General features: G+C 42.7%; 3 protein-coding genes across 5 annotated transcripts; all 3 read left to right on the top strand.

Moving 5' to 3' along the window:
• The first annotated feature begins 6,712 nt into the window (after nucleotides 1-6,712).
• On the top strand, nucleotides 6,713-12,343 carry gale (UDP-galactose-4-epimerase). 2 transcript variants are annotated; one of them, NM_001165248.1, is given in 11 exon segments: nucleotides 6,713-6,881; nucleotides 8,354-8,483; nucleotides 8,709-8,824; nucleotides 9,017-9,130; nucleotides 9,407-9,583; nucleotides 9,734-9,847; nucleotides 10,751-10,817; nucleotides 10,977-11,062; nucleotides 11,201-11,278; nucleotides 11,497-11,611; nucleotides 11,961-12,236. In NM_001165248.1, coding segments are annotated over 10 exon segments (1,056 nt in total). In that variant the 5' UTR covers nucleotides 6,713-6,881; nucleotides 8,354-8,362; the 3' UTR covers nucleotides 12,029-12,236.
• A 534-nt stretch (nucleotides 12,344-12,877) lies between these two features.
• zbtb8a (zinc finger and BTB domain containing 8A) lies at nucleotides 12,878-17,016 on the top strand. Of its 2 annotated transcripts, none has more exons than XM_021574567.3 (4): nucleotides 12,878-13,099; nucleotides 14,821-15,680; nucleotides 15,775-15,944; nucleotides 16,055-17,016. In XM_021574567.3, the coding sequence occupies exons 1-4, from the start codon at nucleotides 13,035-13,037 to the stop codon at nucleotides 16,373-16,375; spliced, it is 1,416 nt and encodes a 471-aa protein (XP_021430242.1). In that variant the 5' UTR covers nucleotides 12,878-13,034; the 3' UTR covers nucleotides 16,376-17,016. The 2 variants fall into 2 exon arrangements, with proteins under 2 accessions (XP_021430242.1, XP_090067544.1); XM_090211418.1 differs by having other exon boundaries at nucleotides 12,936-13,099; nucleotides 14,825-15,680.
• A 792-nt stretch (nucleotides 17,017-17,808) lies between these two features.
• LOC110498025 (hydroxymethylglutaryl-CoA lyase, mitochondrial) lies at nucleotides 17,809-21,362 on the top strand. Its single transcript, XM_021574566.3, has 9 exons — nucleotides 17,809-17,951; nucleotides 18,257-18,346; nucleotides 18,565-18,672; nucleotides 18,868-18,963; nucleotides 19,179-19,327; nucleotides 19,496-19,559; nucleotides 19,728-19,916; nucleotides 20,027-20,152; nucleotides 20,414-21,362. Exons 1-9 carry the CDS (start codon nucleotides 17,853-17,855, stop codon nucleotides 20,513-20,515), a joined length of 1,023 nt encoding a protein of 340 aa, XP_021430241.1. The 5' UTR covers nucleotides 17,809-17,852; the 3' UTR covers nucleotides 20,516-21,362.
• The last annotated feature ends 1,644 nt before the right edge of the window (nucleotides 21,363-23,006 follow it).

Genomic DNA, 23,006 nt, shown 5'->3' with positions numbered 1-23,006 from the left:
TGAACAAGGAGAGGGACCGACTTTGGCAGAAGTCGTGACAAATACCACATAATGACAAAGCAAAAACAGGTTTTTAGACTTTTTAGCAAATGTATTTAAAAAAAAATCTGTTTATAGCAAATGTATAAAAAATAAATTCAATTTATTGGAGATGATTTGGAGAGGCACACACCTGTCTATATAAGGTCCCACAGTTGACAGTGAATGTCAGAGCAAAAACCAAGCCATGAGGTCAAAGGAATTGAAAACATTTCTGCAGCGTTGAAGGTCCCCAATAACACAGTGGCCTCCATCAATCTTAAATGGAAGAAGTTTGGAACCACTCTTTCTAGAGCTGGCCGCCCGGCCAAACTGAGCAGTCGGGGGAGAAGGGCCTTGGTCAGGGAGGTGACCAAGAACCCAGTGGTTACTCTGACAGAGCTCCAGAGTTTCTCTGTGATGATGGAAGACACACCTCAGTAAAAGGCACATGACAGCCCGCTTGGAGTTTGCCAAAAGGCACCTAAAGGACTCAGACCATGAGAAACAAGATTCTCTGGTCTGATGAAACCAAGACTTACAAGAGTGACCAGTTTGGAGTTTTGTACTAAGAGTTGTGAAAACTTGTGAAAATAGTACCACAGCGATTAAAACAAACTGTAACGACAGTACCCACTACACCACATCCCCTTCTGCTACCACTGTTTCCTCTCAGACTACTCCTTTTCCACACCAAGCTTCATTAAACAGATGGGCATTCAGGCCAATGGTTAAAGGCATCGATAACATTACAGTTGTTGGGTGTAGATATATTAGTTCAATTCAAAGATATTCATCCCATAATATGCAATTCTGCTGGCCAAGTAGCTCTAAGTTATATGGCACAGATGAGTATTATTGTACTTCAGTCAAGGGAGATCTAATGAGAGAGATGGTTGGGGTGGAGTCTGAAGGACTAGCCACACTGAGCTCTCTACTGCTGCTGCCCTAATGAGGATAATTACCACAGTACTGACATTACCGTATCTGAGGGAATGGAGTGTGTGTGTGTGTGTGTGTGTGTGTGTGTGTGTGTGTGTGTGTGTGTGTGTGTGTGTGTGCGTGCGTGCGTGCGTGCGTGCGTGTGTGTGTGTGCACGTGTGTAAGTTTTGTCCTGCTTTGAATGAATTACAGTAAATTGACAACTATCTTCAAGTAAAATGTTATTTGTCACATGCGCCGTATACAACAGTGAAATGCTCACTCTCTCTCTCTCTCTCTCTCTCTCTTTCTCTTTCTCTCTCTCTCTCTCTCTCTCTCTCTCTCTCTCTCTCTCTCTCTCTTTCTCTGTTTTTTCTCTTGCTCTCAGTCTGTCACTCATCCTCAGCATCTCAATCTGTATTTGTTAGCCTATAATAATTGTATTTGTGACTCATATCCGTTATATCAGATTCTAGTTTGTGCAAGGTAATTAGCAGAGGAAGGGAAGCCTCCACACCATGAGGAAACGTCTCATGACATCATCAATTAGCATGCCAAATGAAAGGAACTTTTAGTTCCGGTTGGTTCCTTCAGAGATGAGTGTCAATAAAGGTTAGGAGAATGGAGGCGGTAATGGGAAGACAAAGAGAGGGAAGGAATACATGTGTGAGAAATAGAGGGGGCGAGAGAGAGAAAGGAAGGAAGGAGAGATGGAGGGAAGAGAGAGAGTTAAGATTGGATAGGCTGTGTCTCCCCACAGGTTTCTAATCTCTAATCAGCATTGACTAACACAGACTGCTGTGAAAGGTTCTCAGTGCTAATGCAGGCTGCCATTCATATGGAGCCTCTATATCCAGCAGGGACCAGTGGATGAGCTGAAGAGAGGAGAGGATTAACAAGCACTCGGGCAGGGAGAGGCACACATACACACACACACACACACGCACGCGCACACACACACACACACACGCACACGCACACACGCGCACACACACACTCTCTCACACACACACACGCGCACACACACACGCACACGAACGCGCGCACACACACACACGCGCACACGCGCACGCACGCGCACATGCGCACACGCACACGCACACACATACACATACACATACACATACACACAGACAGTCCCTCTGGATGGTCACATATTTCAGTCTTTCAGATAGACTCTCTCTCGCTCTGTTATTCTCTCTTATGTAAAGGGACCAGTGATTTCTTTTGGACCATGCAAGTATTTACAGACTCCCAGTGGGCATTGCACCCTCTACTGCTGTGATTTGGAACAACATGCAGAGTGCAAGCAAATTGAAAATGTTGCAATTCAACGGCATGTTGCAAATAATGACATAAAAGCATACAAAAAATTAACGACAGTGTTTTATTCTCTTTGTGCCATGATACGTATGATGCACTAAAATACAAACTAGTCCATTGATATGTGGTATTCTTCTAAGTATGATAACATTTAGTTAAGAAATGTCATGCTCTAGACAACATGCTCTGCCTAACACTTCCCCTTTGGTCAGTTTGTTACATTTTTCTGTAAGTTAAACACTGTTGTTGTTGTATAGACCCACAGCTCACCAGCTAGTCTCCAGATTCTGTCCGCCTGTCATCGCTGCCTTCCTCAGTATCATCATAGTAATTCCCCTCATCCTCCTCCTCGTCCAGACGGCCTTTCAGAACCCTCAGCTCTGATGGAGATACATATCAAAACGTGTCAACAGTCAGTGTTTGACTGGAAAAACATCCTTTCTTACATATTGAGTCCCTTATGGTTAGTATCTGCAGCTCTGACTCACCCTGTCTGAGCGTTGTGAGACGGGTGGACGCAGATGTCTCCCACAGTGCATTGTGGGAGATGCAGAAGTAGATCCCTGCATCTGAGAGATGGAGATTCTGTATCTGCAGCCAGGTAGAGACTGTGTACACTACCGGTCAAAAGTTTAGAACACCTACTCATTCAAGGGTTTTTCTTTATTTTTACTATTTTGTACATTGTAGAATAACAGTGAAGACATCGAAACTATGAAATAACACACACGTAATCATGTAGTAACCAAAAAAGTGTAAAACAAATCCAAATATATTTTATATTTGAGATTCTTCAAATAGCCACCGTTTGCCTTGATGACAGCTTTGCACACTCTTGGTATTCTCTAAACCAGATTCACCTGGAACGCTTTTCCAAAACTCTTAGCTCCGGTTGGTCCCTTCAGAGATGAGAGTGTCAATAAAGGTTGGGAGAAAGGAGGCGGTAATGGGAAGACAGATCTCTGAGGGCTCTAACACTCCTGGCTGTAATTGTTCCCAAGTGTAGTAGGACAGGCCTCTGGGGGCTCTAACAAGATGTCGTTCCCAGTGTAGTTGGACAGGTCTTTGGGGCTCTAACACAATGTTGTTCCCAGTGTAGTTGGACAGGTCTCTGGGGGCTCTAACACAATGTCGTTCCCAAGTGTAGTTGGACAGGTCTCTGGGGGCTTTAACAAGAACTCGTTCCCAGTGTAGTTGGACAGGTCTTTGGGGGCTCTAACACGATGTTGTTCCCAGTGTAGTTGGACTGGTCTCTGGAGGCTCTAACACAATGTCGTTCCCAGTGTAGTTAGACAGGTCTCTAGGGGCTCTAACGTGATGTTGTTCCCAGTATAGTTGGACAGGTCTCTGGGGGCTCTGGAGATGCGAGGGGCTGTGCAAGAGAGGAACGGCATATAGACATGTGAGCTTACATTCGGGCTGTTTTGACACAACATATCCACATGGCTTTTCAGAAATGTAATAATGTAGTGAATTAAAAAAATAGGATCTATAGTTAAGCCCTAAGTTATAAACCTATAAACCATGTAACAGCAACAATTTCTATACTGTATTCATGGTCCAATAGCTTCTACCTGACTGATGCTATAATAATAATTGATTATAGTCACCAGAGTAGCATGGTCCCTGTCCAGTGAGCCTCAGAGTGGTCCCTTTCCGGCTGGATGCCTCTCTCAGCTGACACAGGTTGGGGTAGGTACATCCATCAGAGCCACACACAGAACCATGTGCCTCACACACACACTTAAGTTCTGGTTCTCCCCTCCCACGTCCACTCCCCCTCCGTCCTCTCCTGGTTCTCCTCTAGACGCAGCCAGCTACGGTGCTGGAGGGGCACCCCAAGGATCGGACTAACACACACACTCACACAGACACACACAACCACACCCCAGCCTAGGCCATAGCACCTGCATCCTACAGCAAGCACACACACACACACACAAATGCTCTCCGAGTCAAACACAGACAGAGCAATTTCTTATTAGAAACTTACAGAGAGAGGAGACACCAACGTATATCCAGCACCAAACTGCAGAAGGGTTGTTTCTGTAGAGTCAAATCCCCTAACTCAGTCCAAAGCTCGAGAAAGTTGGTCCGGCTGTTAATCTGTGAAAGCCTGTGGTTCATGGGGCGGCAGGTAGCCTAGTGGTTAGAGCGTTGGGCCAGTAACTGAAAGGTTGCTGGATCGAATGCCTGAGCTGACAAGGTAAAAATATGTCATTCTGCCCCTGAACAAGGCAGTTAACCCACTGTTCCCCAGTAGGCCATCATTGTAAATAAGAATTTGTTCTTAACTGACTTGCCTAGTTAAATAAATAAAAACATGTGTTGTTCTTCTCTGAGCTGAATAATAATGTTCCCTTTTGTATTTAGTGCCACGCTTTGTTTGGGCCTCCTGGATTGTTGGATTTTTATCTGTGCTTGTTCCAAAAGTATTTTGTTTACCTTTCTCAAAAATTTCCCCTCAGTTCATGTTCCCCCAGTTTTAGAGAAAGCAATTGAGGTGTGAGGAAATTGTACCCCCCAAATTCTCATCTCTTCTTTTCTCCCTCTTCTCTCCTCCGTCACAGTGTCTGCCTCCGTCACAGTGTCTGCCAGTGTTCCTTGGCAAGGCAGGACTGCCGCAAGGGTTTCAAAAATGGCACAACATATTATGTCATATAGGCATTCATGTGGGGATGCCTCCACTCCTTTATATCTGTCAACTGCACAGACCATAAGGACCTTACAGATGACACACTGAAACACACATCTACAATAATATGACATCTAAATGTAGATTTTATGATGAAATCCTTTCGGTTGTATCATCCCCCTCTCTCCCCTTGTCTCAGAGCCACACTCTATATTGGGGCAGTGGGACATTGCTGGGACTGGCAGCTTTTCGTGTACGTCAGTGAATCTGTCTGCATTTAGGGAATAGATGGGAAAGAGTGTTATTTAATATCAGTTGTACTGTGCAATTTTGAAACATGTTTTTTTTCTTATTTGTTAAAGAAATTGTTTTAGGCCTACAAACAAAGAGGCATTGTTCTGCCTTGAGGGTTCGTGTTTCATTAGCGAAGACCCACTGGGCACAGATGTCAATTTAATAATGTCTATTCCACATTGGTTCAATGTAATTTCATGGAAATTACGTGGAAACAACATTGATTCTATCAGTGTGTACCCATTGGGGATAGTATCAACAAGCTTATAAATGTATTGTGGTGTGTGTGTGTGTGTGTGTGTGTGTGTGTGTGTGTGTGTGTGTGTGTGTGTGTGTGTGTGTGTGTGTGTGTGTGTGTTCTTCAATGGATTTTTATAATTAGCGGGTATCGGCCTTAATCTGCTCTGCATGTTCTACGTTGTACACTGAGGATATTTTTGTAGAATTCTGCATGCAGAGTCTCAATTTGGTGTTTGTCCCATTTAGTGAATTCTTGTTTGGTGAGCGGACCCCAGACCTCACAACCATAAAGACCATGGGTTCTACAACTGATTCAAGTATTCCTAGCCAGATCTTAACTGGTATGTCAAATTTGATGTTCCTTTTGATGGCATCGAAGGCCCTTCTTACCTTGTTGATAAACTCCCATATCTATTGGGTGTAATACCACAGTGTGCCATCACAGCAGCAAGATTTGTGAGCTTTTGCCACAAGAAAACGGCAACAAGTGAAGAACAACCCATATTTATTTGTATTTATTTTCCATTTTGTACTTTGAGTATTTGCACATCGTTACAACACTGTGTATCGACATATTATGACATTTGAAATGTCTTTATTCTTTTTGAACTTTATGAGTGTGATGTTTACAGTTCATTTTGTATTGTTTATTTCACTTTTGTTTATTCTTTACTTCACTTGCTTTGGCAATGCCAATAAAGCCCCTTAAATTGAAATTGAATTGAGAGAGAGGGAGCAAGAGAGAGAGGAAGGGTTGAATTGTTAGACTTTTTTCTGAAGTTTCCATGCCTTAAATGTGGGCATAGATAGGTACATCTGGCCTCTGGTCAATAGTGCCCCAAGCTCTCTGCCACCACAGTCACTGTACTGTCTAATAGTCAAAGGCGTGGTTTCCATCGAGTGATTTCTGACGTCGGAGCATGTGAGGCTTCCTTGTTTGACGCCATTCACTTATCAGTGCCAGGAAGTTAGCGCAAGTGGTCCGTAGATTTTCTAACTGAACCGGGTGACTTTACAAAAATAAAAGTCCTCTCTGATAAATAGAAAATAGAACGTATTTCTGTAAGTCAAATATTATAATTTCTGATAATACAATTATAACATCTTACGTCTCCATGAAGAGAAAGCTCTACTGCAGGAATATATGTTTAAGTAGTCATGAGGAGGCACAAAAAAGTGAATATTATTCAATCCAGCAAACATGGCTTTTATTTTGAGAAAAAAAACAGCTATACGCTACCGGATGTAGTATCTGATTGTTCTGACTTAACACAGCTCCACGTCTCTCTCTGAACAGGAAGCAAGAAATATGTCAAAACAGGACAGGGAGAGACGTCCCTTTTTTCAGGTGATAGCTTAATTCTGTCAAAGCAGTCCTTTACACACTCCTATATTCTTCGGACGTCTTCCTTCCCGGGAATACAATTAATTTGGTGTAAAGGACGTACAAGTAAGTATTTTCCTTCATGAATGATTTTTTGGGTGAATGACAGTGTTAGGATTTATCCAGTGATGACAGCTTAGCAATAACTAAAATCAGAAGAGTTGAATGAATGTTTACTTGTTTACTGCCGCTATAAACTGTATAATGGATTTAAGACTTTAGTGGCGGATGACTTATTATAGACAGGATTGAGAGAGTCAAGCATAACATAGCAGTCCAATGACATTTTATAAATGACTGATTATGCTGATGTGTCTCCTTGATGTCAGGAAATGCACAAAAAAGGCCAGGAATCAGTCATATTCCAGATCATGTTCAATGCATCTACAGTGTAATCTGATATTAGGGATATTAGAGGGTCAAAACCGTAATGTCTCATGGGTAAATTGTGACTGACTGACCTACAAATAATAATGAGTAGTTATTTATGATGTCGAGTTATAAATAGGTTTGTAGATTAGTCAGTCAGTCACAATTTACCCATGATACATTATGGTTTTTATCCTCTCGAACACAGCCTCTCTTTACTGCACCAATGTTATCTTTTCATCCTCTATATCCTGGTCGAACAGGTGCACTGAATGGTGACGTGGGACTGGGTGGGGTGGGGGACTGAAATTGAATAGCCGAAACCGCATACCTCTTTAAAAAATTCTAGCTTGACAAGCCCTCCGGGTTTTATGGGTTGCTCTCTTGACCTGGGCTGTTCCTGAAATACTGTTACAGTCTAATGAAAGTCAGATCAAATCAAAGTTTATTGGTTGTGTACACAGTTTGTGTTACATCACAAACAAAAATATAAACGCAACATGCAACAATTTCAAAGATTTGACTGAGTTACAGTTCATATAAGGAAATCAGTCAATTTAAATAAATAAATTAGACCCTAATCTATGGATTTCACATGACTGGGCAGGGGTTCTGCCATAGGTGGGGCTTGGAGGGCATAGGCCCAGCACTTGGGAGCCAGGCCCAGCCAATCATGAGTTTTTTCCATGAAAGGGCTTTGTTACAGACAGAAATACTCCTCTGTCTGAAATACCAACACTTTACGTTGGGTTTATATTTTTGTTCTGTGTAGCTCCTAACAATGCAGTAAAATGTCAAACAATTCAAATGTATGGGAAAAAATACAAGAAATGAAGAATGGTGGAGCAAATCTGATTTAACAAGCCCAATAGCACTGTAGCAGTAATCAAATGCAATCTATACGTATGTACACTGGGAGAAATTACACAAGATAAGCAGGGAACATAAACTCTCTTAAGGGTTTGTGCATTCCTATAATCACACCATGAGTTGTTCATCATAAAACATGCTCCTCCGCATTTGTTTTTCCTGCAAAGCACTAGTCAGACATTGATCTTTAGGATTTCAATAAGGTCGATCTGAGCACGTCTCTAGTATGTTGCTGTGTCCACTAATGTTGTTGTCATGTGTGTTGCTGTTGTGTGATGTGTTCTGTCTTTGTACGGCAGGCATTCAGGATGGCACAGAAGGTCCTGGTGACTGGGGGAGGAGGCTACATCGGCAGCCACTGTGTGGTGGAACTGATTGAGGCAGGATTCTGCCCCGTGGTCATAGATAACTTCAGCAATGCTGTCCGAGGTAAGTGTCCTTAGTTTGCCCGGCGTAACTTTGAGAGGGATAGTGATGTAACGCACGTTATCTGTTTGACAGTTACTGTTTGTTTTGGGTGAGAACAGTTACAGTAAAGGTGTGTGTGTGTGTGTGTGTGTGTGTGTGTGTGTGTGTGTGTGGGTGTGTGTGTGTGTGTGTGTGTGTGTGTGTGTGTGTGTTGATCATTGTTCCACATCCTGATGTTTTATGGAGGAGAAGGAGATGTCCCTGAGAGCCTGCGGAGGATAGAGAAGATCCTGGACACCAGCATTGAGTTCCATGAGCTGGACCTGCTGGACCGCCCAGGCTTGGAGAAGCTTTTCAAACAGGTTAGAAACTACACTCATCCCTGCTGAACAGTGTTCCAATGCATTTGCTTTAACTAGGCACCAGAGTTTTACTCTTCAGGTCATGTGTTCCGGGACAGCTCCTGGCCCTATTATTAGTTTTGCTCAAGACATCACTCACCTTTGTCTTTATTAAGTGTTTACTTGTTTGTCTCTGTCTTAATGTCTTAACAGCATTCATTCAGTGCTGTAATGCATTTTGCTGGTCTGAAAGCGGTGGGTGAGTCAGTTGAGCAGCCATTGAGGTACTATCAGGTTAACCTCACTGCAACCATGAACTTGCTTGAGGTAAGTTAGAACACCCCAATCTCAGCTTGCCTTGCATCATTTGAAGTGACCTATAATGGCTGCTTTCCGAGAACTGCTAACTAAGTGCATGGGTGCCGGTGTGTATTGATTGTCTTTTACTTTATGACCAGCTACTAATGTTTACGCGATGCTTGCAATAATCTCAACCAACCTCGGGATGTTAGTCTGTATGCTTAAGCGTGTGTGCTTTAGATTGCTGTCTCAACGGCTGCTGTCCGTGTGTGTGTGTCGTGTGTGCATCTGCATGTCTCCCAGGTGATGCAGACTCATGGCGTGCGCAATCTGGTCTTCAGCAGCTCAGCCACGGTGTATGGAGACCCCCAGCGGCTTCCCATAGATGAACAGCACCCTGTTGGGGGGTGCACCAACCCCTATGGCAAGACCAAGTACTTCATAGAGGAGATGATTATGGACCAGTGTAAGGCAGAGAAGGTACTGTACCTACCCCAGGCTCTCTATTCTTCAACACACACCCTGACCATCTGTCACATACATCCCATGCATGATAGATGTCCTGAATAACAGTTTGTATAACAATGTGTATAATGATAATAATGCCCATACTACTTCATGTATTCCCAGGACTGGAACTCGGTGCTGCTGCGGTATTTCAACCCCATTGGGGCTCACTCCTCTGGGCTCATCGGAGAAGACCCTCAGGGCATCCCCAACAACCTGCTGCCCTATGTCGCCCAGGTAACCACAAATAATGTTTATCCACCATGAATGATGTGGTATCCCACTTTGAACTATTGCTTTTCTAATTTCTGTTATTTTCACTGGGATGTAGTTTTGTACTCTGAACAAAAAATATAAACGCAACATGTAAAGTGTTGGTCCCATGTTTCATGAGCTGAAATAAAAGATCCCAGAAATGTTCCATAAGCACAAAAAGCTTATTTCTCTCAAATGTTGTGCACAAATTTGTTTACATCCCTGTTAGTGAGCATTTTGTCCTTTGTCAAGATAATCCATCCACCTGACAGGTGTGGCATATCAAGAAGCTGATTAAACAGCATGATCATTACACATGTGTACGCAATGCCACAGATGTCTCAAGTTTTGAGACTTCAGGAATGTCCACCAGAGCTGTTGCCAGATGATTTAATGTTCATTTCTCTACCATATGCTACCTACAACCTCGTTTTAGAGAATTTGGCAGCACATCCAACCGGCCTCGCAACCGCAGACCACGTGTATGGCGTGGTGTTTTGCGAGTCGTTTGCTGATGTCAAGGTTGTGAACAGAGTGCCCCCATGGTATCAGGGGGGTTATGGTATGGGCAGGCATAAGCTACAGACAACAAACACAATTGCATTTTATCAATGGCAATTTGAATGCACAGAAATACCATTACGAGATCCTAAGGCTTATTGTGAGGCCCATTTTCTTTTAAGGTATCGGTGACCAACAGATTCATATCTGTATTCTCAGTCATGTGAAATCCATAGATTAGGGGCTAATGAATTGAATTCAATTGACTGATTTCCTTATGAACTGTAACTCGGTAAAATCTTTTAAATTGTTGCATTTTTATATTTTTGTTGAGTAATAATTGACTTAACTTTAGGTGCTGTGGCTCTCTCTTCTCTAACCCAGGTTGCCATTGGTAGAAGAAAACACCTCAATGTGTTTGGGAATGACTACGACACTATTGATGGAACAGGTAATGATGACTGACTTTATGCTTAAAGAAAAAAGAGGGTTGATTGATATTTAATGCTGTTTTCAATCAATCAGTCATAACCTTGTCTAATGGTAAATGTCAAATCATATTTATTTTACAGAAATGCATCCAATTGTGAATAATCCTTCTTCTCTTTAGGGGTGCGAGATTACATCCATGTTGTGGATTTGGCCAAAGGACACATAGCTGCTCTCAAGAAACTGAAGGACAATTGTGGATGCAAAGTACAGTATACAGGCTGGCTTACCTGACCCCACTGTTACATGTTTCATGTGTCCTGTCTTTCCTCATTCATTCACAATTTCTCTTGTCTCATCCATTGTCTTATAGAAACGTGACATTTTCCCCTCATCTCCCTCTAGGTGTATAACTTAGGAACAGGAACGGGTTACTCTGTGCTCCAGATGGTAAAGGCTATGGAGAAGGCCTCAGGGATAGAGGTGAGTGACTTGACCCTCTTTTAAAAACTTCAGAGCCTTCATCCATCAGTATTCCTGTATTTTATATATATTACTTCTTAATCACAGGGAATGGAATCTTTTTTAGGTCTTCATGTGTAGAAAGCAGCTACTTCAAGCGATACCTGTCTGACCGCTAATTTCAGACCAAACAATTTCACGTGGGGGTGTTTGTACTGTTATGATTGTCTTTGCCACAGATCATGTACCTGATTGCCCCCCGACGAGGAGGAGATGTAGCGTCCTGCTATGCTGACCCCCGTCTGGCTGAGAAAGAGCTGGGCTGGAAAGCTGACTTCAACCTGGAGAGAATGTGTAAGTAAACCTTTATTGAACTACCTACCACTTAGTGTAACTGTTACTCTGAGTTTATACATCATTTGTCATCACACCACGACAGCCCCAGTCCTCAGCACAATGCACAATCCTGATTCTATAGAGCATAATGTAATGCTTGGTAGCCTAGCTGTTTAGAGCGTTGGGCCAGTAACCGAAAAGTTGCTGGTTCTAATCTCCGAGCCAATTAGGTGAAAAACTGTCAATGTGTCCTTGAGCAAGGCACTTAACCATAATTGCTCCTGTAAGTTACTCTGGATAAGATAAATTATATTCTGCTAAATGACTAAAATGTAATAATGTCATGCCTCTGGTAATGTCTTCCAAGGTAAGGACCTGTGGCGCTGGCAGTCCAAAAACCCAACCGGATTCACCAATAACGGCCCGTCTTCATGAGATGTTAATCTCATTGAGTACCTTCTTCACTTCCTCCTAAATTACTGGGCCAAAGCAAAAAAAAATATCACATTCACACATGAAGAGACCTCAAGACAAAATGAATGATTTATATTTCATAATGATTTAATATTATGTTGTTGATTCCTTATAGCTACTTTCACTAAGACTATTCTCTAATGCTTAGATAAAAAAAATACCATGTCTTATCTATTTGTCTTGTCATTTATACATATTGTCATAGACATGTTCTGTAATTATTTAATAGTTGAGTCTAGAGCCATAAAATGGGGAAATAAAGAAATTGTATTGTGATTTGACCCTTTATGTGTTGGGGGGAGAGTATTTGAGGAGTATTTCTTGCTAATACTTTTATTTATTTAACTAGGCAAGTCAGTTAAGAACAAATTCTTCTGCCAGGGGGAGAATGACATATTTGTACCTTGTCAGCTCAGGGATTAGAACTTGCAACCTTCCAGCTACAAGTCCAATGCTCTAACCACTAGGCTACCCTGCCGCCCCGGTAACAAAGGAGTATAAATACAGGAGTAATAAAGTCCAAGTTCACAAATTTTGTTGAACAATATTTATTTATGTTATTTTTCTTGATTATTTGTTTTACATGTTGATTTATCAGGGGGCGCTGCAGCACCCTCAGCACCATACTTCCTGTGGCTATGGGATCGGCTATGTTTTTGAAACAAATAATCTGTTCAAATTGTGTTTTAAACAAAAATTAGGAGGATCGGGTATTTTAGGAATGTTACTCTTTCAATACTTTCCCATTTCAAGGCCGAAAAAGGCGAGTATAGTCTCTAAAAGGGGCACTTGTACTTTAAGTGGCTCCTTGGCCCTCGGGCGCTCAGTTAAACACCCACGTCAGCACTGCCGTTTTTTCTCGGTCTATAAACGGGTTTCGGTCTTTAGGGCTGAGCAGGAAGTGGAGCGAATGTGTACCCCGAACCAGTAAAAGAAGGAGTAAAATTGCCAACAAAAAATAAAAAAAATGGCAATGGTGACAGAGATGGGGGCGAATTTGGCATATCGGGCAACGGGCGAACCAAATCACCTGTGAGTATCGATACCTTTGTCGTGGGTAGAGCATTGGCAGAAGCAGAGAGCGCGGGTAAGCAGTCTAGCCTATAGGGCGTAAGCGGGTCCTGCGGACATCGCTCGCCTGAGGAAAATGCACTAGGTTCCGCAGCACGGAAATTCTCTTCGCTGCTCATAGCCTACTGAGCTCTGGAGTTTGGGCATGAAAGGGGTGATCAATGGAACCAAAATCGGGTGTGAATGTGATGCGGTCCGTTGGCACCTGGGATATAACTATGATTCGTATTTGTTTGTGCATGATCGATTGAAGTCTACCATAATATCTATGTTTTACTGTAATTCCATTGTGCGGGAGCTGTAAGTGGGCGTCTCTCCTGCGCTCGCGCACAGGCACTGAAGCTACCCGATTTTATTTCGATGCGCTGTAGTAGCCTATTATTGTTCACAGTAATTTTAAGATATAGATGCGTAAATGCTTTTGAATTAAATAGTATATTGATTTATATATATTGGAGGGAATTAGTTCGTTGTTTTGATTTCTAGGGTATCCACTCCAACCGGGCGTTAAGTGGGCGCAGTGCTGCATGCAGCTCTTCGTGTATTCCATATATTTATTACGAAATGCTGATTTAACAAAAAAAACGTTATCAGCTAATTAGATATAAGTAATTAGGGATAAATACATGGCTAAACGAGAACATTTTGACATGGTTTTAAACAACCAAAACCTACAATAAATCCACAAAGCAAATATACCCACTGTGTATGAGAGCAGCACACATTCATAATGTCTCATTACTGTCATTTTCTATTTGTGAAGAGTTTCCTGGTGAGGGTTTATATTCTCCTGTGGGATGATTGTAGGGTTTCGTTACCCGATGGTGTCAGTGAGTCGGGTGTAGCCCCTCAGATAATAAAGCGCTTGATTGACGGCTGAGGCAACCACTCACGGTGCAGGTTGGGGACTAGTAGGTTGACTCTCTGAAGAGTTGGATCAGTGGCGTATATAAACCCTGGATTGTATATTTATGTATTGGCCATTGAGAGGCTTTGAAGCCACGAGTCGGCCATATTGGCACTCCCTAGTAGGCCTAGTCCTCCATAGGAATGAATGGAATACTGCAGTATTTCAATTAAATGTTTCAAAGACTTAAATACATGTACTTTTGTCCATCTTTTTTTTGCTGTGGTGGGGACAGTAACATTAGTAATCTAAAAAAATATAATACTTAAAGGAATTTTTAAAAATATAGTTTACAGTTATTTTATTTGTATGTTTAGCTCACATAATATAGTTTAAAAGTATGGATTCAAATATGAATGTTGCAAAAATGAATGTAGACATTAATAAAGTAATTACTATAGCTTTCAAATATTTTTTTACAAAGTGGGGGAGTGCCAAGATAGAGGCACAGTGGCTTCAACACAGCGCCCCACCAGTCATCTAGTGTGTATATAAACCATTGAGTTGGATTGGCTCCACCTAGAAAACAAAAGGCAGTCAGTGATGGTTACACAAGAGGATGAGAGTTGCACATTTCGGGGTGTATAATTGTTTTCATAAATAATTAATTGAATTCACTTTTATTTCAGTTTATCCTGTTGGTGTGAATTCATATTTGTATGTTGAATGATTTTACAATCCAGATCATGTGATCAGTCTCAACAATTTTCCTCTTTATTATAATTTTTGTGTGACATTATATTCACCTGTCACATATGTCTGTTGTGTGTTGCAGACAGGCCCAGCGGTGGTACCATACGGACATCACAGCCAATCACCAGAGCTATCTGCTGAAGCAGTTGGATAATCAGAGGCGTCAGGAGCTGTTCTGTGACTGCAACGTTCTGGTGGAGGGCCAGCTTTTCAAGGCCCACCGCAATGTCCTTTTCGGCAGCAGCGGCTACTTCCGTATGCTGCTTTCCCATGGGGCCGATGACAACGCTGAGCCGGTCAGCACCTCCTTCGAGGTCTTTAGCCCCGACACGTTCACCGTCATCCTGGACTTCATCTACTCTGGACAGCTGGACCTCTCCAGCCACAATGTGATCGAGGTGATGTCCGCTGCCAGCTACCTGCAGATGAACAACGTCATCAGCTACTGCAAGGACTTCATCAAGTCCTCCCTGGAGATCAGTGCCAAAGAGGATGATGTCCACTACCTCAGCTTGTCTGAGAACAGCTATCCTCAGGCGGGTAGGGAGGACAACGCCATAGACCACCAAGCAGCCACCTCCACCAGCCCTCCCTCTGCCCTCTGGACCCACGACAGCTCCAGGCCCCAGTCCTCCAGGTACCTGGTGAAGGAGTTGGACCTGGATGCTGCAGTCCTGAAGCAGGATCTCAGCTCCCCTCAGCCCAGCCAGCAGCACAGCCCTGAGGTGGAGGTGCTGCCGGATGCAGAGGAGCCCCAGTTTGCCCGGCCTCGTGCGGAGCGCAGACGGAAAGGAGCTGGCAAGAGGAAACCCTACTGCATGCGCTCCTCAACAGATGAGGCCCTGGCCATACAAGAGGCCCGGTCACAAACGGCACAGAAGGCAGACGAACTGTATGCCACTCTACCTACCATTGTGGGTGTTGTGGGACTCTTTAACAAAGGTGAGCGCGGTGATATTATTATTGACCCTTACTAATTATTAGGTTCTTAGGGTTAAAACAGGTTCTAATTAATGTCCCCCTAATCTCACTTTAGACCCTAACCCCTCCATGCGCTTCAAGTGCCCGTTCTGCACTCACACGGTCAAGAGGAAGGCAGACCTGAAGAGGCACCTGCGCTGTCACACGGGCGAGCGGCCGTATCCCTGCCAGGCCTGCAACAAACGCTTCACCCGCCTGGAGCACCTTCGCAGCCACTTCGAGACGGTGAGTCATCTAGGGCTAAAACATGGTGGGCAGATTTACAGGTGTAGACATTCTATTAGTGTTTTTCCTGTATAATTTCTCTATTTGTTTCCCTGATTGATGCTCTACAGATCCATCAGGCCAGGAAGCTGGTGTGCAGGAAGTGTAAGCGTCAGGTGACAGAGCAGAGTGGGCGGGTAGTGTGTGAGGGCTTGCGGCGCTACCGAATGTGTACTGAGTGCATCCAGGAGACGGGATGTGAGGATCTGCCTATCGATGGCCTGGAGGGGGCTAGCGAGGAGCCTGCCCTGTTGCTGGGGGTGGACGGGGAGGAGGAGGATGGAGACACACAGAGGAGTTGGCTGGTAACCGATGATGACGACCTGGCAGAAGACTCAGGAGCTGACCTTATCATCCAGGAAGTGGAAGACAGCGATGAGGAGCTTCAGTGAAAGTGTGTGTGTGTGTGCTTGCTTGCTTGCTTGCTTGGGCACTTTTGTGTATGAGTGTCTGCTATATTTCTCAACGTTTATTGTCAGTGATTATATATAAATAAGCATCCACATTTTTAATGACTATTCATTGGAGAAAGTTATGTTGAATAATAATTGTTTATAACTGTAAATATTAGAATTTGTAATATAATAGACTGCTTTTATTCTTAACAAGACGTTTTCAAGCTTGTATTTTCAGTTTAATATGAGAAGAAAGTGTTTGATATTCAATGTACAATGTTACCATTTTGTTTGTCAGCTTTTATCTTTCTTTGCATCAAGAATATTAACATTAATATTAACAATATTATTTCCAGCCAAATACTCCTCACACCTTTGATGTTAGTGAGGATTTTAAGGGACGTCAATGGTATTTATATATGTTTGCCAATGCCTTTCATGTTAAGTCAACTACAGTGGACAGTGTTTGCACGTTTTTGTGTAGAGAATGTTTTACTCTGTTAATTGTTTACTATTAATTGTTTGTTTTTATTTACAAATGAATTACTACACATTATTTTGACCATGATTATTGTTGATGTTTATTTATTATCTTTTATACTTATTTTACACACATAAAATGTATATTTTTATAAGAATTCCAAGTTGACTTTGTTTTATTGATTCATCAGGAAATGTCTTTCAATTTGAGTTTGATTATCTATGGTGGGGTCTAGGGCCATATTGCGGCTGTTCTTTGCTCACAAATTATTTATAATGTTTTGAACCAAAGTCAAAATAAAGGTTACGAGATAGAATAAAACGTTAAAGACACTACAGTCACTCACGTTCATGATGTAACTTCGCTTTCCAATATACTTTTCAAAACAATTTGAGGTGTTTCAAGTCAACTTTACACCTGGTGCAAATGTAGGCTATACCTGGGCTGGTCAGTAGGTGGCAGTAATGTACTACTTTTTTGTGGAGTAGAGGACCAGCAGAAGAAATTGTTGTATGCTGATGCAGTGAAGAAAGTACAGTAGGATGGGTCAAAAGGTGAGGAATCCTGAGAGTATACGAGATTTGACTTCAGAAGAGTTACAGGGTGTGTTGAGTGGTGGTGTCCCGTCCTCCCAGGCCATTGGCATGGTGCAGGAGCAGATAGGGTCAAAGTGGTGGAATAGGGTAGTGAGTTTTTAATGAGTGTAGGTGTTAACTGCAGAGAATAACCTGGGTGTATGAGACATTACTGCAGAAGACTTAATGGGGTGGTGATTTGAATTTTTAGGAAATAGTGGTATATAGGGGTAGGGTTAGTTGGTGGTGCATTTTTTTCCTAAGAACAGGAATAATGAAGAGAATTTAACGTAGGTAGGCCGGGGCTGGCCTCGCACTTCAGTACAGTAGGTGGCGGTGTATGCACCTTAAAGTTGGATGCTATCTGCCAACCCAATCCCAAAGAAGAAATTTACGTCACTGCTAAGGCTGGACGAACATGGCGGCTGTCATGAGATTTGTCAACAGAAGCACCTTTGGTTCTAGAATGGGTCATCAATGTTTATCCTTCAGTTGTTCAGCAGCAGTGGCGAAATCAGTAAGTCCGTGTGTTTTCTTTCTTCAACGTCTCTCCAGTGCAGTGTTATTTTAAATCCATTTTTTATTTGATAAACACAAGTGCCTGTTATTAACCTAATTTAGCTAGCTAAGATTACTACAGTACTAGCTAATTGTTGGTTAAATTAATGCTAAAGACCGCTTTTAAAATGTGTGTGAAATACTCTATTTTGGTATAACGAGCAATGTCATAGCCATAGTGTGTGTGTGTGTGTGTGTGTGTGTGTGTGTGTGTGTTGTAGTTAGCTACGTCTACTGTCTCACACTTACCTCTGTTGTTGACAGGTTCAAGTTGGTGCATCTGCAGGGAAGGCTCTCCCACAGAGGGTAAAGATAGTGGAGGTTGGACCCAGAGATGGTCTTCAGAATGAAAAGGTGTAGTAGTATTCCACATTATTAGGATTTTGTGCTTTTTTTGGGTGAATTACATATTTTTTTGTGGCGCATTGAATAGAGCAGGTGTGGCTGGGTGGGTGTCGCTTAAACTCGTGAGGAACCAGGAAGTATTTTTACAGTTCTGGGGAACTGTGAAAAGTCACCTGTTGCAGATGTTATTGTCATAACTCATGTCTCTCTCCTGCTGTCCCTGTTAGACTCTTGTCCCTACTGAAGTTAAGATTCACCTGATTGACATGCTCTCAGAGGCAGGCCTTCCTGTCATTGAAGCCACAAGCTTTGTCTCTCCAGAATGGGTCCCACAGGTGAGCTTACTAGAGTGTTTTGTTTACTCAACAACATGTCCTTTCACATTGTATATTCCAGATCATCACTGAATATCGGTGTCCATGTGACGACCATAGTTTGCTTTACAGATGTGTATCATGGATACTGTATTCATTCAACTATGAAAATAGTTGCAATTGCATCATTTGTGATGTGTCCCTCCTGATTGACAGATGGCCGACCAGGTAGAGGTGATGAAGGGGATCAACAGACGGCCTGGTGTGTCCTATCCCGTACTGACCCCCAACCTCAAGGGCTTCCAGGCAGCTGTACATACCTCTGATTGGCTCCATGCACCTGTTACTGTGCTTACTGTGTCACCTCAACATCAAATATACACATAACAGAAACACAGAGATGTTTGAGTAACTCATGTAACTCAGTAACTTAATAATTCCATCAGCTAATTATTAAACCATTGTAAGCACTGTGGTATTTTTAGACTGTAGGTATTGAGCAAGTATGTTGCTGGTTATTTTCTCAGGTGAAGGCAGGAGCAGCAGAGGTGGCCATATTTGGGGCTGCTTCTGAGCTGTTTAGTAAGAAGAACATCAACTGCTCTGTGGATGAGAGCCTGCAGCGCTTTGAGGAGGTCACCAAAGCAGCCAAAGAGGCCGGTGTGCGAGTCAGAGGGTAAGATTGACAGACAGACATAGGGAGAGGCAGAGGAAGAAAATGGGAATGGTCGTGATTTTCAATGGGAAAGTCTGTCAAATGCTGTAGGGTTGTTTACAGTTCTCTAAGACGTCATGTTGTTTGACTCCAGGGCATCAGTCTCACCTCCTTGCTCTGTTCCCTCAGGTATGTGTCATGCGTGCTGGGATGCCCATATGAGGGCCAGGTGTCACCAGACAAAGTGGCTCAGGTGAGTTCCTCTGACTCAGACCAAGCCCAGCATTCTATTACTTGTCACTGAGAACTGTCTCTTCATCTTCCCATATAAATGTAATTATACTCCAAATAGATTTTATTAACAGTGTCATAGAGGTTTAAACCTGCTTGAAGATTTCACTTGTTGCTTCCTCTAATGCAGGTAGCCAAGCGTCTGTATTCCATGGGTTGCTATGAGATCTCTCTGGGCGACACCATAGGTGTGGGTACACCGGGCGGCATGGCTGAGTTGCTGGAGGCAGTGAGCAGGGAGGTGCCTGTTGACGCCTTGGCAGTCCACTGCCATGACACCTATGGTCAGGCTCTGGCCAACATCCTCATCGCCCTGCAGGTACTGCATAGTAAGACCTGAAACTGAGTGCAATATAGAGGACTCCTCTGATTTGGTGTATAAAAAGTACTGCAATACTTTTGGCATGAAGATGTTGTTTGTTTTTGCAGATGGGCATCAGCGTTGTGGACTCATCTGTGGCTGGCCTGGGCGGGTGTCCATATGCACAAGGGGCTTCTGGGAATGTGGCCACAGAGGATGTGGTGTACATGCTGCATGGACTCGGCATTCAGACGGTGAGAATTCACCTCTTCCCACTCTTTCTTTATCAGTCTCCCTCTTTCACTTCCTCCCTCAGTCCAATAGTCTGGCAATCTGTAACGAGAAAATGTTCTACTTCCTGTGTATTGAAAAATGAATTGTCTTCAGTGTTTACTTTTAACACAACACGTTTGACCTGGAGGAGTCCCAGTTCCCTTTTTAAACTGGTCAGTACACATGTAAAGTTCCCTGTTTCAGTGTGTGACTCTGTTGTCCTCCTTCTCCCTCTGTCTCAGGGAGTGGACCTGCCCAAGCTGATGGATGCTGGAGCGTTCATCTGTCGTTCCCTGAACAGAAAGACTAGCTCTAAAGTGGCCCAGGCAACCTGCAAACTCTGAACCTGGCTCCACAAAGGCCTATAAGAGGGATGTCACAAATGATACCTACAGACATGGCCAGAAGGCATTACCAAGGCAAGGCACACACACACCTGTGCCACTTAGATGTAAAATACTTTGATTTAGCTGTAGGTAAAAGCGGTTGTAAGAACTGTGTGTTCCGTTATTTGATATAAGTCAAGTACCTTTCTTATAAATGAAAACATCCAAATAGTTGGAAAGCCTTGCTCAAGTGGTGCCTTCTCATTCTTCTCATGTCCTCCATACACCTGGTGCCTTGTTGTCCTCTCCCTCTGTGTGTTACATGATCATTGCAAATGCACAAACGGTTTATTCAGAGTAAATTATGCTGTTGAATATGTATCTCATACCAAACTTGAATCAACAGAAAGTTAAATGAAGGTATTATTGACAGTTACTGTTGTATTGACCATTTGGGTGTACAAACAGACCTTGATATTTGCAGAGTGGAATAGAAAACAGATCTATTGATGAGAATCAACAAATTGATTTATATTATGGGACAGGGAGTCACAGGATTTAGCCATTGTGTTGTCATGTTTGTTATTGTCATCTTCCAAATCTTCCGACTATCCTTCCTTGAAAACCACTTGGGATTTGCAAACCTACCATATTAGGGCAGTAAAGTCCGTCATTCCAGCAGTTGGAATAGAATTTGAATGTTTTCGTCTGTTTAATTCTCGGTTTTGGTGTGTCTCATTGTGAATGTAAATATTTATTGTAAAAGGTTGCACTTCTGAAATGACGCTGTTAGAAAAGTTTATCATAAATCTAAGGAAGCTAAATTCTTTGCTGAATTTAAATAAAAAAAATACTTACTCTTTAATGAATGTGTTATGCATATTTAATTGAACAAATGGCATTGTGCATTTACACAGCCAGTGTCTGTGACACAGCTACGGAAGTGTAGCCGAAATATGACACATGATGAAACATGACACTGCCTACCCAACCAGGACATGGAGATGAATCACCTAGAGTTCTGGTGAGTTTATAACACTAGACTAGTTGAGGAATCCACATTGGGGCGGCAGGTAGCCTAGTGCGTTGGGCCAGTAACCAAAAGGTTGCTAGATTGAATCCCTGAGCTGACAAGGTAAAAAGCTGCCGTTCTGCCCCTGAACAACCCACTGTTCCTAGGCTGTCATTGTAAATAAGAATTTGTTCTTAACTGACTTGCCTAGTTAAATAAAGGTTAAAGAATACAGTGGGGCAAAAAAGTATTTAGTCCGCCACCAATTGTGCAAGTTCTCCCACTTAAAAAGATGAGAGAGGCCTGTAATTTTCATCATAGGTACCCTTCAACCATGACAGAAAATTAGGGGAAAAATCCAGAAAATCACATTGTAGGATTTTTAATGAATTTATTTGCAAATTATGGTGGAAAATAAGTATCTGGTCACCTACAAACAAGCAAGATTTCTGGCTCTCACAGACCTGTAACTTCTTCTTTAAGAGGCTTCTCTGTCCTCCACTTGTTACCTGTATTAATGGCACCTGTTTGAACTTGTTATCAGTATAAAAGACACCTGTCCACAACCTTAAACAGTCACACTCCAAACTCCACTATGGCCAAGACCAAAGAGCTGTCAAAGGACACCAGAAACAAAATTGTAGACCTGCACCAGGCTGGGAAGACTGAATCTGCAATAGGTAAGCAGCTTGGTTTGAAGAAATCAACTGTGGGAGCAATTATTAGGAAATGGAAGACATACAAGGCCACTGATAATCTCCCTCGATCTGGGGCTCCACGCAAGATCTCACCCCGTGGGGTCAAAATGATCACAAGAACGGTGAGCAAAAATCCCAGAACCACACGGGAGGACCTAGTGAATGACCTGCAGAGAGCTGGGACCAAAGTAACAAAGCCTACCATCAGCAAGGGCATTGAAGATGAAACGTGGCTGGGTCTTTCAGCATGACAATGATCCCAAACACACCGCCCGGGCAACGAAGGAGTAGCTTCGTAAGAAGCATTTCAAGGTCCTGGAGTGGCCTAACCAGTCTCCAGATCTCAACCCCATAGAAAATCTTCGGAGGGAGTTGAAAGTCCATGTTGCCCAGCAACAGCCCCAAAACATCACTGCTCTAGAGGAGATCTGCATGGAGGAATGGGCCAAAATACCAGCAATAGTGTGTGAAAACCTTGTGAAGACTTACAGAAAATGTTTGACCTCTGTCATTGCCAACAAAGGGTATATAAAAGTATTGAGATAAACTTTTGTTATTGACCAAATACTTATTTTCCACCATCATTTGCAAATAAATTCATTAAAAATCCTACAATGTGATTTTCTGGATTTTTTTTCTTCTAATTTTGTCTGTCATAGTTGAAGTGTACCTATGATGAAAATTACAGGCCTCTCTCATCTTTTTAAGTGGGAGAACTTGCACATTTGGTGGTTGACTAAATACTTTTTTGCCCCACTGTATATAATAATTAATTAATGGCACTCCAAAACCAATCAAA

Source organism: Oncorhynchus mykiss, chromosome 19, assembly GCF_057628025.1.
Source record: "Oncorhynchus mykiss isolate SJ-2025 chromosome 19, ASM5762802v1, whole genome shotgun sequence".
Taxonomy (NCBI): Eukaryota; Metazoa; Chordata; class Actinopteri; order Salmoniformes; family Salmonidae; genus Oncorhynchus; species Oncorhynchus mykiss.
The sequence above is the reverse complement of the archived record's forward strand: the minus strand, read 5'-3'. Positions and strand labels throughout refer to the sequence as shown.

Coding starts and splice junctions, on each gene's coding strand:
- gale (XM_090209500.1), top strand. CDS start 8,363: ATGGCACAGAAGGTCCTGGTGACTGGGGGAGGAGGCTACATCGGCAGC. Junction 10,818..10,976: donor CGACACTATTGATGGAACAG/GTAATGATGACT, acceptor TCTTCTCTTTAG/GGGTGCGAGATTACATCCAT. Junction 11,279..11,496: donor AGAAGGCCTCAGGGATAGAG/GTGAGTGACTTG, acceptor TCTTTGCCACAG/ATCATGTACCTGATTGCCCC.
- zbtb8a (XM_021574567.3), top strand. CDS start 13,035: ATGGCAATGGTGACAGAGATGGGGGCGAATTTGGCATATCGGGCAACG. Junction 13,100..14,820: donor ACGGGCGAACCAAATCACCT/GTGAGTATCGAT, acceptor TGTGTGTTGCAG/ACAGGCCCAGCGGTGGTACC. Junction 15,945..16,054: donor TTCGCAGCCACTTCGAGACG/GTGAGTCATCTA, acceptor GATGCTCTACAG/ATCCATCAGGCCAGGAAGCT.
- LOC110498025 (XM_021574566.3), top strand. CDS start 17,853: ATGGCGGCTGTCATGAGATTTGTCAACAGAAGCACCTTTGGTTCTAGA. Junction 18,347..18,564: donor ATGGTCTTCAGAATGAAAAG/GTGTAGTAGTAT, acceptor TGTCCCTGTTAG/ACTCTTGTCCCTACTGAAGT. Junction 19,917..20,026: donor ACATCCTCATCGCCCTGCAG/GTACTGCATAGT, acceptor TTGTTTTTGCAG/ATGGGCATCAGCGTTGTGGA.